The sequence below is a fragment of the Gracilinanus agilis genome, chromosome 1 (genome assembly GCF_016433145.1).
Source record: "Gracilinanus agilis isolate LMUSP501 chromosome 1, AgileGrace, whole genome shotgun sequence".
NCBI classification, from domain to species: domain Eukaryota; kingdom Metazoa; phylum Chordata; class Mammalia; order Didelphimorphia; family Didelphidae; genus Gracilinanus; species Gracilinanus agilis.
Genome location: NC_058130.1, coordinates 16,033,863 through 16,049,347, shown reverse-complemented (window position 1 = coordinate 16,049,347; position 15,485 = coordinate 16,033,863). Strand labels below are relative to the sequence as shown.

The 15,485-nt window shown below is 40.1% G+C and overlaps 1 protein-coding gene across 1 annotated transcript in view; it reads right to left on the bottom strand.

The window, feature by feature from the left end:
* ITPRID1 (ITPR interacting domain containing 1) overlaps positions 1–15,485 on the bottom strand; it is a 127,241-nt gene that overhangs the window by 69,387 nt on the left and 42,369 nt on the right. Inside the window, 3 exon segments of the mRNA XM_044656791.1 lie at positions 50–630; positions 3,180–3,382; positions 5,071–5,157. Coding sequence (XP_044512726.1) covers positions 50–630; positions 3,180–3,382; positions 5,071–5,157 — 871 coding nt within the window.

The following is a 15,485-nucleotide window of genomic DNA, read 5'->3' as shown; positions in this document are numbered from 1 at the left end:
GCAGGTTTCCACCAGGGAAAGAGAGAAAACTGTGCCAAATCATATTTACCTCTTCCATTTCAAAAGAGTCGGGTGGCTTCCCATCCAGGTGCGCCATGTGCCTGAGTCTGTGTGCCAGAGGCAGGCTCTTCTCCTGGGTGCCTCTGTCTCTGGTTGACCCTTCTGGAGTGCAAGGACGGGGTGGCTGGTTTACGGACATGGATAAGAGAGGAGGCCTTGGCTTGCCTGGAACAGCTGACAGAATTTCAGGAGACACCGGCTTACTGCTGGCCCTGGGAGGCTGCTCTTCTCTCAAAGGATGCAGGCGGCCGTGGTCGGCAAAGTTCATCCTGATCGACTGGAGAGAAGGACCCTTGTCTGGTTCCTCACCGGTGGCAAGAGGCTCCTCCGTCCCTTGGAATGACTCGGCTTGTCCCTGGCTGTAATTCCTCCTCATTGTCTGCCTGGAGGCTCTCCTCAAGAGTTGGCCAATCCTTCTCCTTCTGTCTTGGGTCACCCTCCCCTGGGCGGCCTTAGGCTTCTCTGTCTGCTCCTTCTCCTTCACCCCCCTCTGCAGGTTGTTGACATTATTCAGCAGAGAGGAGAAGGCGTTAGTCACATGGTCCAGGACTTCCAGTTGTCGGAATCGACCTGGAGGAGACGAGGAAACAGAGATGTGTCCAAGCACAGCCTTTTGGTTCAACCATCGGAGTGCTAAGAGATGGCTCACAACCAGGGTCTACTCAGTGGGACTGTCTTGGTGGCTGAGACTATACTTAAGGACAATTCTCCCTCCTTAGGTCAAGTCTAGCGGGATATTTCTCCTCAGGAGGGTATGTGTGTTTTATAATCTATAATGTAAAGTTTAAAATTCTTTGAGAGTCATTTTAGGATAAGAAATTTGCCATCTCCCCGGAATCCAGACAATGAACCTGTTTGGAGAAGGCACCATGAAGATGCCTGAAGAACCTTCACGGGATCATGAAGATCCAAATGAACTTTGGGGTGTAGTTGATTGAACTATGGGGTGTTGAATGCATTTGTTTTGATGCTAAAGGGACTGCCCCAAGTGGTTTTTTTGTCAATGCAGCTAGCAATCATTGGTTCATTGTTTTGTCCTCTTTTCTTTTATCCCCAAATTTCTGTCATTTAAAAGTTAGTTATGTTTACAAGAGCATTCAAGGAGACCAGTCTCTCTTTGCTCTTCAGGGAGGAATGTGATATTGGAAATTTGGGATTCATTAAGCTTTAATATTTAGATATATGATATAAACTTCCTGTGGATGTTTAGGGGACTTGAAAACTCCATTTCCCATGATTCCATGGGCTTCCCTCTTACGTGGTGACATGAGCCAAGGTAAAGCGAAGCTTAGAGAGAACTTGATTGGGATGCTCCCTTTCCTACGGAGCAGCAAGGTGGGCAGAAGGTAATGGCGGGTGATTTGAATTAGATCTAGCAGGTACTTGGCCTTCTTAATTACCAATATGTCTTTAAATAAACTATTAATACTTTTGAATATATCCATCTATATAAATGTTATTCGTAACACTACCAACACCTTCCACTTCGACTGTTACAATGGCCTCCTCGTTGGTCTCCCTGCCTCAAGTATCTCCCGACTCCAGTCCCTCCTACTCACAGAAGCCACAACAATTGTCTTAAGCACAGATCTGCCTAGGGTGCTCATCTGCTCACTAAACCTCAGTGGCTCCCTAGTGCTTCTAGGATGAAATATAAACTCTTCTGCTGAGCTATTAAAGCTTTATATCCCCGAATTTGACTTGCCTTCCCAAGGCTCATTGGATCTCACGTCCTTTCCCACACTGGGAGATCCAGCCAAAGTAGCCATCTCTCTGTTTTTGCCCACATTACTCCACCTCTCGTCTCCTGTTCTTTGCAATGCTCATTCACCATATTTGAAATATACATTTGCATTTTCTTTGCCTCGCAGAACCCCTCTTTTCCTTTTAGACTTAACTCAAGCACCACTAGCTGTATGAAGCCTCCATAATCCCTCCAACTTCGAATGCCCTCCCTCCCAAACTGCCTTGGATTTCATGATATTTATTCTCTTCATATTCATTCCATAGACAATTGTATGCTTATTTTTCTACATGCTACCTTCCCCAATAGGAGTATGAGGTCTTGAAGAGTAGGTATAATTTCATTCATTATATTTCTATACTCCCAGCCTAGCTATACTCAGCATATTAAGGTGTTTACTAACTGCTTGGTGACTGATTAATCAGATAAGATATCAGGATGAATGTAAACTTTTATGAACTAGGTGTGTGACAGCTAGAGAGTCTAGTGGATGAAGCTCCAGACCAGGAGTAAGAAGTCCCGAGTTCAAATGTGGTCTCAGATGAGTACTAACTGTGTGACCTTAGGCAAATCATTTCACCTGTTTTCCTCAGTTTCCTCATCTGTAAAATGAGCTGGAAAAAGAAACATCAAACTACTCTAGTATCTCTGGCAAGAAAACCTCAAATGGGGACACAAAGAGTCATAAATGACTGAAAATGTCTAAACAAAGTATAGATATAAATAATGCTTGCTCACATGTTGAATGATGGTCATCAGATTTCCTTTGATTTCCACTGGGCACCCCCTATTTCCCAAGTAGTATGAAAGAGTATGGGTCTCTTTCTCTTCTGCCCAGATCAATTAATCCAGCAATAATCACTTGTTAAGCAACTACTATATGCCAGGCACTGATCCTGTTCTCTCACATGAATGACTTTCAGTCATTTCAGTCATGTCTGACTCTTCATGGCCCCATTGGAGGTATTCTTAGCAAAGGCAGAGGGGCAGTTAGCCATTTCCTTTTCCAGACCATTTTATGGATGAGAAAAAAAGGCAAACAGGCTTAAGTGATTTGCCCACAGTAACTGGTGTCTAAGGCTAGATTTGAACTCAAGTCTTCCTGACCCCAAGCCCAGGAGCTCTATCTACTGAGCCACCTTCCTGCCTCCTTACCAGAATATTTGAATGTGAAACTGGGACTGAATCATAATGCCTGAAGGTGACAGAAGGGGACCATCACACAAAGAGACCGAATCTGTGTATGAGCCAAAGTTCTATGCTTTAGTCCATTTCATAAAATGGGGATCAAGAGGGGAAGAAGTATGATAGGCTCACCTCCCAGCAACCTTACAGCTCCTACTGAAGCTGCCCGTAGCAATGTCCCACTGCTCACCGTACAAGTTAGGAGTCTCAAAATCCATCCGCTGTTTCTGAGCTTCCAAGAACACCCGGATGTTGATTCCTCTTGCTGCAGAGCTGCCCCCAAGGAAGCGGGCTGGTATTTTGGTGCAGATGTCGGGCTCCTCAGCCCCAAACCCCAGATCCAGGAGAATCTCCACTGGATCTTTTTGCCAGTATTCCAGCCATTCTGCAATGCTGAAGCAAGTAGAAATGTGATGATCATTAGATTATCATCTCCTGTTTTGTTGGAGGTGACATCGGCAGTTTCAACTATCTCACAATGCACAGAGGAAGACCAGGAAGAGAACAAAAGAGGGGAAATGCAATGTCAACTTAGAGGCCAGTGAGCCTCTGCTGAAAGAAACTTCAGACCAAAGAGATGCTGTGTGCCTTTCTAATGGCAGAGCTACTCAGGCCCTCACTAAGTGCCTCTTTAGTCTTGTTTTAAGTACAGTTCTAACAAACCTGGCAGTCTGGTTCTCCAGCCTATAAGAGACTCCAAAAAACAGATTAAACGACCAAGACTAGGAGAAGGAAGATGGCTAGAAGTAAAGACAATGACAGCAGAAAGAAAAAATGGCTGACAAAGAATGGAGAAAAGCTATTGAAGTCAATGCAAAAACTCAGAAAACAGGGGGCAGCTGGGTAGCTCAGTGGAGTGAGAGTCAGGCCTAGAGACAGGAGGTCCTAGGTTCAAACCTGGCCTCAGCCACTTCCCAGCTGTGTGACCCTGGGCAAGTCACTTGACCCCCATTGCCCACCCTTCCACTCTTCCACCTATGAGACAATACACCAAAGTACAAGGGTTTAAAAAAAAAAAAAACCTCAGAAAACAAAGGAGTTCAGAACTATTTAGCCTAGTGGCAAATATACCCATAAATTCCAAAAGCCCCTTAGGCAATGCATATAATGACCAGTAGTCATTAAAATGATTCAGAGCCTTCAGAATAGGTTAGGATGAGCATACTCTAGTCTATGTTAATTTACTTCCACTAAAGACCATAGATAGACTGCTGGCCTTGGAGTGAGGCCCCATATTAGATCCTGAGTTATCCAATTCAGAGATCTTAAATCTTTCCCACAAACTAGTCAATCAAGAGCTCCTCTCCACCCTGCTGAAGCCTCAACTTTATTTTATTTTATTTTATTATTTTATTTTATTCCATTTATTTATTTATTTGATTGCTTATTTGTTTAATTGTTTATTTATTTATTTTATTTTATTTTATTTTTTTAAACCCTTACCTTCCACTTTGGAATCAATACTGGGTATTGGTTCCAAGGCAGAAGAGTGGTAAACACTAGTCAATGGGGATTAAATGACTTGCCCAGGGTCACTCAGCTGGCAAGTGTCTGAGGTCAGATTTGAACATAGGACCTCCCATCTCTGGGCCTGGCTCTCAATCCACTGAGTCACCCAGCTGCCTCCCTCAGCTTTATTTCTAAAAGTTGTCTTTGAGGATGACAGGGCTACTTCCCAAGAGGGACTGGAGTTTGGAGTTTAGATGAACTCCATTGTTTCATCCTGCCCTGAATTTATTTCTCAGTGGGCTTAGCATTGCCAATTTAAGGCCATCACAGATGATTTGATGCTGTCACGATATCATAGATTTAGGGCTATAACAGACCTTAGAGGTTATCTTGCCCAATCTCACTTTCTACATAAGGAAAGTGAGGCCCAAGAAGGCCAATCAACTTGTCTAAGGCTGAACAACTAGGAAGTGATTTGAACCCAAATCTCCTGGTTCCCAATTTAAAAGCTTTCCTGGATCCTACTACCTTCTCGGTTGATGCATTTCTGGACTTTGACAGAAATTTTGGTTCTTAGCCAAATGGAAATGGGACTGGATTTGGGTGTCCTGTATTACTGAAAAGTTACCAACCTTTTTGGTATACTTGGTCCAGATGGGCAGGAGTTGAAACTGTTCCCTCTGGATAATGGTGGAGTTTCTGAAAACTGTTGTAAGGATCTGTAGCAATGGGAAGAAGAAATTCAAAAACGCCAATGAGATGTGTTGACTCAGCTTTTCCCCCCTGAGATGCCATTATATGGTTTTTTCACCAGGAAAAAAAACAATTGCATTTCAGCTTATTTCCCAACAACAAGATGATGGCCACTCCCTGGAAGAAAAATAGGCCTATCCCTGAGGAAAGAGATTTCTTTCAGAGAGGATTGCTTTACCTGATGGTAGGTGTTAGCCACTAGGTGTTAGGTGCCTGCTAACACTCATTCTGAAGGTGACAAGAGTGTCTCCTTTTGACAGATGGCAAATCACTAGGGGGACTTTAGTGAGCAGAGCTTTGCTAACAGCTCCTTCTAAAACAATGGAGAAAAAATGCTGAAAAGGGGCTGGTTTCATGAAGAGGAAGTCACAGCTGGTGACAATAGAGCCTCATTCTTCACCTAGGATTTGAGTCAGCAGTGACAATCTCTCCGTCTAGATGAGGACCCTCAAAGCATCAGAATGTACATTGAGAGTGGGGAGCTATAGCATAGGTAAAGCAAATTCCTGTCCAGGTAACCACCTTGGTAAATAATGTAAAAAGAAAGGGCTCAAATAGAATGGAACCACCCTATAATATTACATTGTTCAGGCACACAAGGAGCTTAGAAAAGAGTTAAAGACATTCTATGACAGGAAACTCCCATATGATGAAACTCTAACAATTCAGACTAGCACCTTCCCTCTAATTTGGATTCTGAGAGAAATACCTAGAAAACCAAGAGGTTAAGTGATTTTCCCACATTCACATAGCCAGTATTTGTCACAATTGGGTCCTGAATGAAAGTCTTTCTGGTTCTGAGACCAATTCTATAAGTAGTTGTAGAAGGTAGGAATGGTGAGAACCAGCAGGATTCAGGGAAAGATCCTTTTTGTCTTAAAATTTGTCATTTAAAAAAAGGAGAGGAAAGTTCTGAATGATTTGACATGTGTCTTTGTTCCAGTTATTTCGAATTTCTAAGGGCATAGAGAAAGGACAAACATGATCACACCAACAAAAAACATATAGAGGAAATCACCCCAGGTGGGATGACTGCTCAGGTATATGTATAAAGAAGATGGATGACAGAATTGCTTAATAGTTATCTTACTTTTATTTTATCTGCCAAACAGAATGGTATTTGTAATAGAAAGAAGAGGACGAAAAATAGCTCAAAGGGAGTTCAAACACAAGAAAACCAGAGTGATAGGAGACCATCTGGCTTCTTTCAATGAGTTCATGTTAGCAGTCCCAGACAAAATACATTCTGAGGTATTGAAAGAATTGGAAGGTTTAACTGATGATTACTCAAAGATCTTAGAAAGATCAATAAGGATGGAAAAGGTGCCCTGGGCCTTGAGCATGGCAAATATTCCAATATTTAGAAAAAGGGAGAACATGGATGCCACAAACTATAGGCCAATAAGCTTGACTGAACCTTTGGTAAATTCTAGGGCATATTGTTGAGGGGATACTTAGGGGATATTTAGGAAAAGAGGCAGTGAATACAAAGGACCAGCATGATGTCAAAGCATTCCAGATTGATCTCTTCTTTCTTTTTCTCTCTCTCTTTCTTTCTTTTTATTTACCAGTGTTAGAGTCCTCTCCAGATGCCCCATTGTGGAATGGAATTATCCCATCATTCTTAAAGGCTTTCTAAGTGGACATTCAGGATCATAAGTTCTACCAGGATGAAAAAAAAAACCTTTAATTGTGGTCAGGTTGGCAGATGTCTCTTCTCCAAGGACTAGTCTGGCTAATAGTGGAGCAGCTCAGTCCCAGTGCAGCAGTTGCTTGATTGCAATCTAGGCTAAAGCAACCTAAGAAAGAAAAATCAAGATTCCAAATGTCCTTATGTTTTGTATGTCTTCTGCTATGATTGTGACCGAGAAAAAGGACCAGAGCAGGTCAAGCACACAATTGTTTAAGCATCTAAAACTTTGGTGTTCTAAATAAGAGATCTTTGGTTGTTGGAGTGACCAATGAGTATAATTTTATTGGCTTGGAATCTCACTGGAAAGGAAAGCAGAAGACAAAAGGCCTTTGTAGCTAATAGGGAGAGCTCTGAGGGTCTCCTTTTAAAGACAAACAAAGGAGCTGGGTGAGTTCGTTATATCATGTGTTCAAACAACATTCTATGGGATACTTGTTCATCTCATATTGCAGCACTCATGGTGAGAATTCATAAAAAGACCACCATGAAGATAATTACACATTACAAGTCAACATCTGTTGTAGAGGATAAGAAAGCATAGGAATTTTACAAAGAACTCAATAAGACCCTCCAAATTAAATAAACATATATTGTAATATACACATAGGTGGGTATAAGAGAGGACAGCAAAAAATATGTTAGAATGTGTGGCTTGGGATTAAGAAAGAAAAAAGGCAAAGTACTTTAGACTATAGACATAGAAGTCTCTAATTAGAGATCATGAATATTTTCTTCAAGAAGAATGTCATCAGTTGGTGGACATGGAGAATACCAAGTGACCTCACCTTAAGTATAATTGGTTTATATTTTGGTAGACAGGAAGTAGTTGTCAAAGTTCTTATTTTACCAAACAACTGTATGAATATAGTCAGACCACCAGTTTGTTAAAGCAAAGACAAAATGTAATGGTTAATTGGAAATAATACAAATGTTAATAATCTGTGGTATGAAAATTAAACAGACTCAGTCAGATTTGTTTTGAAAAGCCATTGCCAGAAAAAGGAAGGAAATGGATAAAAGAACAGACATGGGCACAAACACCAATTTCTAAGAAAATGTCATTGTTTGGTTTGAATCAGTAGCCACTACAAAAAAATCAAGCAAACTTTAAAACAACATTTGCTAGAGAGCATTTAGAATCCTTAGAGTAAGAGTGATGTGCCAGGTAAAGGCAGTACCAATTTAGAAATATGTACTTTTTTCTAAAATCTTATGAAAGAAGAATGTGTAAGGTTAGCAGGCATATTGATACTAAAATACTGAAAAATATTAGCAGGGATGAGGGCGAAGGTCTAGAGAAAGTTTCAGGAAAGAGTCAATGAAGCCAGGTACTAACCAAAAACATGTAAGTATAAATGTAGAAGAAAGAACAAATAAATGAAACCAAAAAAATCTTTTAGGATTACTATAATAAACTAGTTATTTCATAAATGACAATAGAACCACTACAACTAGATGCTACATTACAGTTTGCAAAATACTGCATAAAGATATAGAAATGAGCTAAATAAAGAGGGGAAGAGTCACTGGATACAGAGAGAAGTCATACTGGGGTGCAGCAGAGATTTTAGGGCACTAAGGGACTGACTTAAGATATCTAAGGACCTGGAAGATATCAAGGACTCAGAAGGAAAAATCGCAAATGCTCTTACTAATGGGGAAAATTACTTCCTGTCTGAAAAAAAGATAATAGGGAAAACTTTAATAAGGATACATCTGGGTAGCTAACTTATCATTCCTACAAAATCTTTGAAAAAATATCTGTACATATATTGAGAGCATCCTTGATTAAGGTGTGTGAAGGTACCTGGCAGACTTTTCCAAATGATATTCATTGATTTAATAAACATTTATGAAGCAGCTACTATATGCCAGGCACTGTTGCTGAGTGCTGGGAATACAAATACATAAAGGAAAAGAAGAAAAAGATAGTTCTTGCCCTCAAGGAGCTCATAATCTATCTAATGGGGATGACAGCATGTAAACAAATATATAAACAAACCAAGCTATGTACAGGAGAAACAAGAAATAATTAACAAAGGGAGACCTTAGAATTAAGAGGAGTTGGGAAAGGCTTCTTGTAGGAGGTAAGATTTTAGTTGGGACTTAAAGGAAGCAAGGAAGATCAATAGAGTGGAGAAAGGAGAGTGTCTAGACATAGGAGACAGCCAAAGAAAGTGCTCAGAGCCAAGAGATAAGAGTGTCTTTTTCACAAAACTGTAAAAAGGCCAGCATCACTGGATTAAAGAGTATGTGTTGGGTGGGGTAAGGTGTAAGAAAGCTGGAAAGGTAGGAGGAGGACAAGTTAAAAAGGGTTAGGTGGAGAAAGAGAGAGGCAGACAGACAGACAGGCAGAGAGAGAGGGATGGAGGGGCAGGGAGGGAGGAAGAGAGGGAGGGAGAATGCCAAAGAGAGCATCTTGTATTTGCACCTGGAGGCAATTGGAAGCCACTAGACTTTATTGAGTGTGTATATGTGGGAGGTGGGGGTGGAGTTGGGCATGATAAAACTAGAGGCACTTTTATAGTTGAACTTTTAAAGGCATTTACTTACAAAGGAAATCAGACAATAATTAGCTGGGGTGGAAGGATTAAGTGAGAGTTTGTTGTTGTTGTTTTCAGAATGGAGGAGACATGTGCATATTTGTAGAGAGTAGGAAATGAGCCAGTATTCAGAAAGAGAATAAAAATAAGTGAAAGAATGAAGACAAAAGGGACAAGTTTTTGGAGGAGATGGGATGGAATGGGATCATTTGAATAAGTACAGCTGTTAGCTTTGGTAAGGAATAAAGCAACCTCATCATCTGAGACAGGAGTAAAGGTAGAGTAAGTGGCAGAAGGCTCCAGAATGATAGGATATGAGGAAAAGGAGATAAGAAGGAACTCATGGCAAATGGCCTCAATTTTTTCTGTAAAATAGGAGGCAAAGTACTCAGCTGGGCAGGTAGGGACAGGGAGAGCCATGGGGAGTTTGAGAGGGAATGAGAAGGAATGGAAGTTCTGTAGAGAGTGGGAAAGTGAGGTAATAAGGGAAGTATAGAAGGATTTCCTAGCAGCAGTGAGAACCCAATTGAGGTTATGTAATACAAATTTATTTATTTATTTCTCTTTTACATTTTATTTTATTTAAAAAATATTTTCCATGGTTACATGATTCTTATTGTCTCCCTCCCCTCTTCTCTCCCCTCTCCCAGAGGTGACAAGCAATTTCACTGGGTTATACATGTATTATCACTCAAAATCTATTTCAATATTATTCATTTTAGTAATAGATTAATCTTTTAAAACCAAAACCCCAAATCATATACCCATATAAACAAGTGATATATCATATGTTTTCTTCTGAATTTCTACTTCCATAGTTCTTTCTCTAGATGTGGATAGCATTCTTTCTCAGAAGTCCCTCAGAATTGTCCTGGATCATTGCATTGCTGCTAGTAGAAAAGTAAATTACATTTGTTCTTCCCACAATGTTTCAGTTACTGTGTTCTGCTTATTTCAATCTGCATCAATTCATGGAGATCTTTCTAGTTCTAATAGAAATCAAACAGTTCATCATTCCTTATAGCACAATAGTATTCCTTCACCATCATATACCACAATTTGCTCAGCTATTCCCCAATTGAGGGATATCCCCTCATTTAAATATTTTTTGCCACCACAAAAAGTGTAGCTATAAATATTTTTGTACAAACAGAACCTTTCCCACTTTTTTTTTCTCTTTGGGATACAAACCTACAAACCTACTAGTAGTACTACTGTATTGAAGGACATGCATTCTTTTAAAAACCTTTGGGCATAATTTCAAATTGCCTTCCGAAATGGTTGGATCAATTCACAACTCCACCAGCAATGCATTAACATCCCAATTTTGCCACACCTCCTCCAACATTTATTATTTTCCTTTACTGTCATATTGGCCATTCTCCTAGGTATAAGGTGGTACCCCAGAATTGTTTTGATTTGCATTTCACTAATCAGGAAGGATTTAGAACATTTTTTCATGATTATCGATAGTTTTGATTTCTTAATCATATTCATATTCATATCCCTTGACCATTTGTCAATTGGGGAATGATTTAATTTCTTATAAATTTGACTTAGTTTATTGTATATTTGAGAAATTAGACCTTTGTCAGATAATTTTGTTATAAAGTTTTTCCCAGTTTGTTGCTTCCCTTCTAATTTTGGTTGCATTGGTTTTGTTTGTACAAAATATATTAATTTAGTATAATCCAAATTATTCATTATGTAATATAAATTTATGATGCATCTAGGAAGAATGACTGCATAATTTTCTCCATAACCACCTAAAAGCATATGTGTAAGTGAGAAGGCAATGAATCCTAGAAATGGTCCAAAGCTGAGGCTAGGGGTGGGCATAATTGGTGGTATGAGATGAGGCTGTGGGATTAAAAAGAGGAGAGCTGAGTCAGTTCACCCAGGACAGAACATACTTTATGATTAGGTAATTGACCAAAAGGGACAGAGGATGGAAGGTACCTTTCTGCATACTAATTTTTAACTAACAAAACATTTGATTTGGTAGAGTAAAACAAAATTTTAAAGGCTCTCCTCCAAGAAAGCATCTCCCATGAATAGATTAAAATTATCCAGGAATCCTTGAAATATGCCACAACAGAGAGAACTTGGTTCTGAAATGTCAAGTTAGACAGAAAACAAGGAGAAGGGAGCTGCCAAAGGTATTTGCCACTCACTGTCATGGAAAATTTCCAGGAGATAGGAGATTCTCTGTAGATGGTGATGTATTTTTGGAAGATACTGCATGGATTGCCTCAAGCTCTGGAACATTGCAAAGCCTCTTAAAGAAGACCCGTAGTCATTCAAAAGATTCCTGCCAAACTATCTCCTAAGCAAAAATGAAGCAAATGAAGTATAGCTATTTTCCAGGCTGTGATTAAAAAACTTGGTTGGACAGTTCATAGAGTTGGTCCACTGGAATATATACCTTGGACAGGTATTGTGAATGGACTATAAATAGGACCAAAATTTAACAGGAGGAGAAGATCAGGTGAGATTGTATTTGAGAAATGATGCAAAATTGACCCATGATTTCCCTTGAAATAAAGAGCGATCTTTTAATTCCTTGATACCCTTACACTGGAAAGCATGGGATAACTTTCTGTCACTGAATAATCAAAGCTATAGATCAACCAAATGGCAGTGGAGAGATCCATGTTGGGGGTAGTGGTGCTGATGAATAGACTATAGTATTTTATCAAATAAGAATTGCTCAGCTGAAATCCTGTAAAAGTTTATTAGAATTGTAAGAGCAGAAAAGAAGAGCCTAAAATAGCCTAGTTAGCATTTACATGGCATTTTAAGGTTTGCAAAGTGCTTTACAAATATGACCTCATTTGATCCTCAGGCAACTCTGGAAGGAAGGTGCTATTATTATTCTCTACTTGGTAGCTGAGGAAACAATAGGTGACTTGTCCAAGCTCACTTAGCTAGTGTCTGAGGTGATATTTGAACTATGGTCCTTCAGACAAGTCTATTGTTCTCTTCACTTAACCTAAAATGTGAGGAATCACCAATGGATAGCTTTTGTTCTCTGTTAATATTTACAAACTACCAAGGGATCCAGGAAAAAGTCCCTATTGTGAGTCCTTGTGTGGAGTGCAAGGGAAGACAGGTAAAAAAGTCACACAGGAAGAGAAGGTGATGGTTTAATGTCTTCTCCATCTCTGCAGGAAGTACCCCATTGATGAGATCATAGATCCAGTACAAATAATTTACTAGATTGGGCAAAGCTAGAGACATAATATACAAAGATTTTTTTCAAAGTATTTGCTATCTCAACTTTCTTTTATATGAGAGGTAGAGATTCGTGGGTTGGATGATGCCAAACAAACAGGCAATTATTAGGTGCCATCTTTGCATCAGTCACACTGCTAGATGCTAGGAATATAATAACAAAATTAAATACACTCTAACCTCAAGGAGCTTTCAGTGAAATGCTGTAACAACAAAAAATCTTGAGAAGCCTGACCCAAAGAACAGTCAATAAGTTTCAATGGCAACTTGGAGAGAAATATGATGGCATGCTCCAGGAATCTATGCTTTCTTTATTCTGTTTGACATTTATTTCAATGACTTGAGTAATGGCCATATTTTTCATTAGACACAAAACCTGTAGAGTTAACTAACAGTCAGGATCCAAAAAGTTCTGCACAAGCAAAAATGTTGATTCAAATCAAATGAGGTTAAATTTGTTAATGATAAATATAAAGTTATACTTGGGTTCAAAAAATCAACTCCCCAAGTATATGCTAAAGGAAGCTTAGCTAGACAGTAATTCATCTGTGGAATGCATGAACTATCTGATTTAAAGGGTGATTTTGGCTTCCAATAAGACAGGTAGTGTCTAGGACAAGAGAAACAATGGCTCTGCTCTACTCTACCTTGGTATGGCTACATAGTTCTGGATACCAGCTTTTAGGAAAAGGGTTGATGTGTTGGAAAGCGTCCAAAGGAGGCCAGACAGAACTATGAAGCCCTTTAAAATAAGAACCTGTGATGATCATGTGAAGGGTAAGGATGCTTAGCCTGAAGAAGGGAATACAGGGAAAGAGGGAGAACACACAATATCTGTCTTCAAGTGTTTGAAGGTCTCTCCCAGTAGAAGGATGGGACTGCTTATTCCCAAAGGGCACAAATAAAGGATAATTGGTCATGGTTGGTGAAGAGATGAGTATAGGGATACACTGTGGTACAACTGAATGTAATGGGCTTCTCTACTAGCAGCAATACAATGATTCAGAACAATTTTGAGGGACTTATGAGAAGGAACATCATCCACATTCAGAGGAAGAAATGTGGGAGCAGAAATGCAGAAGAAAAAGAATTGCTTGAACACATGGGTTGAGGGGGATATGATTGGGGGATGAAGACTCTAAACGATCACCCTAGTGCAACTATCAATAGTATGGAAATAGGTCTTGATCAATGATACACGTAAAACCCAGTTGAATTGTGATCAGCTAAGGGTGGTAGGGAGGGAAAGAACATGAATCATGGAACCATGGAAAAATATTCTAAATTAATTAATTAAATAAAAAGTCTCAATAAAGGAAAAAAAGAAATGTGTGTAGACTTGCTGAAAAGAAATAATTCGAAGCAATCAGAAGGTTTCAAAGTGGAAAGGGAGGGCTTCCGGGTTAAGATGGCGGCAGAGTAAGAAGCAGCTCTTAACCTCTCCTGACCGAAACATACAAAACTCCTCAAGGGGACATAAAAACAAGTCCAGACGAACGGAGGAACCCCACAACAGGGCACAGCGTGGAAGGTACGTGGAATCGAGACATTTCCAGGCTAAAAAGGGCTCTCCTTAAATCGCGAGCTGAGCAACCGCCCCACCCCCACCCCCTCCACACTCATCTATAGCTCCGAACCCAGCTAAAAAGAAATAGGGCAAGTTTGGGGCACCCATCAAGTCATCAGCAGCTCCGGGACCTGTTCCTGAGAGCAGCAAGACTTAGGACCCCATTAAGTCAAAAAAAGCACGCGAAGTCTGAGCGCGCGGGAGCAGGACGCTGGGCGTGCAGAGTGCCAGCTGAGTAGAGGCGTGGGTGGAGGCAGAACTAAGCCTAAGTGGGGAACCAGTGCAGACGGGTATACGACTGTGGAAGCAGCGCCCTGAGACTTGTAAAGAAACCTCCAGCAGAGGATCAAGCAAGAGGGCCCACCAGGGGGCTTGACCTTGGAAAAAACCAGAATTCAGACCTCAGGAGCCAATAGATTGCGAACAGACACTGAGCCCGAGGATAAAGCTGAGAAGCTGCTGGGCTAATGATGGCTACTCAGCATCAGGAGGTTCAGAAGAGAAAGAATAATAACAAAAAGAAGAAGTCTTTAACACTCGACAGCTTTTACACAGAGAAAATCCAGACAACCGAGCAAACAGAGGAGGAGAACAAATAAGCATCCGGACCCTCCTCAAATAAGGAAAACTCCTCACAAGCTATGGAAGAGTTCAAAACTGAGATTCTGAGGAAAATGGAAGAGATCTGGCAAGAAAATAACAGTTTAAAAGGTAGAATCTTGCAATTGGAAAGTGAGGCTCAGAAATCAAATGAACTGATAAGCAAATTGAACACCAGAAATGACAAGATTGAAAAGGAATACCAAAAGATTATAGCCGATAACCAGTCCCTAAAGGCTAGAGTCGAGCAATTAGAAACCAATGATCTCTCAAGATAACAAGAACAAATAAAACAAAGTCAAAAGACTGAAAAAATAGAAGGAAATATGAAATATCTCAATGAGAGAGTGACAGACCAAGAAAACCGGTCTAGAAGAGACAATTTGAGAATAATTGGTCTTCCAGAAAACCCAGAAATTAATAGAAACCTGGACTCCGTACTAAAAGAAATTATTCAGCAAAATTGCCCTGAAGTCCTACAACAAGAGGGCAATATAGACATCGAAAGGATCCATAGAACACCCACCATATTCGACCCAGAGAAGAAATCGGTTAGAAATATTATTGCCAAATTCAAAAGCTTTCAAGCAAAAGAAAAAATCTTACAAGAAGCCAGAAAGAGACAATTCAAATATCAAGGAGCACCAATCAGGATCA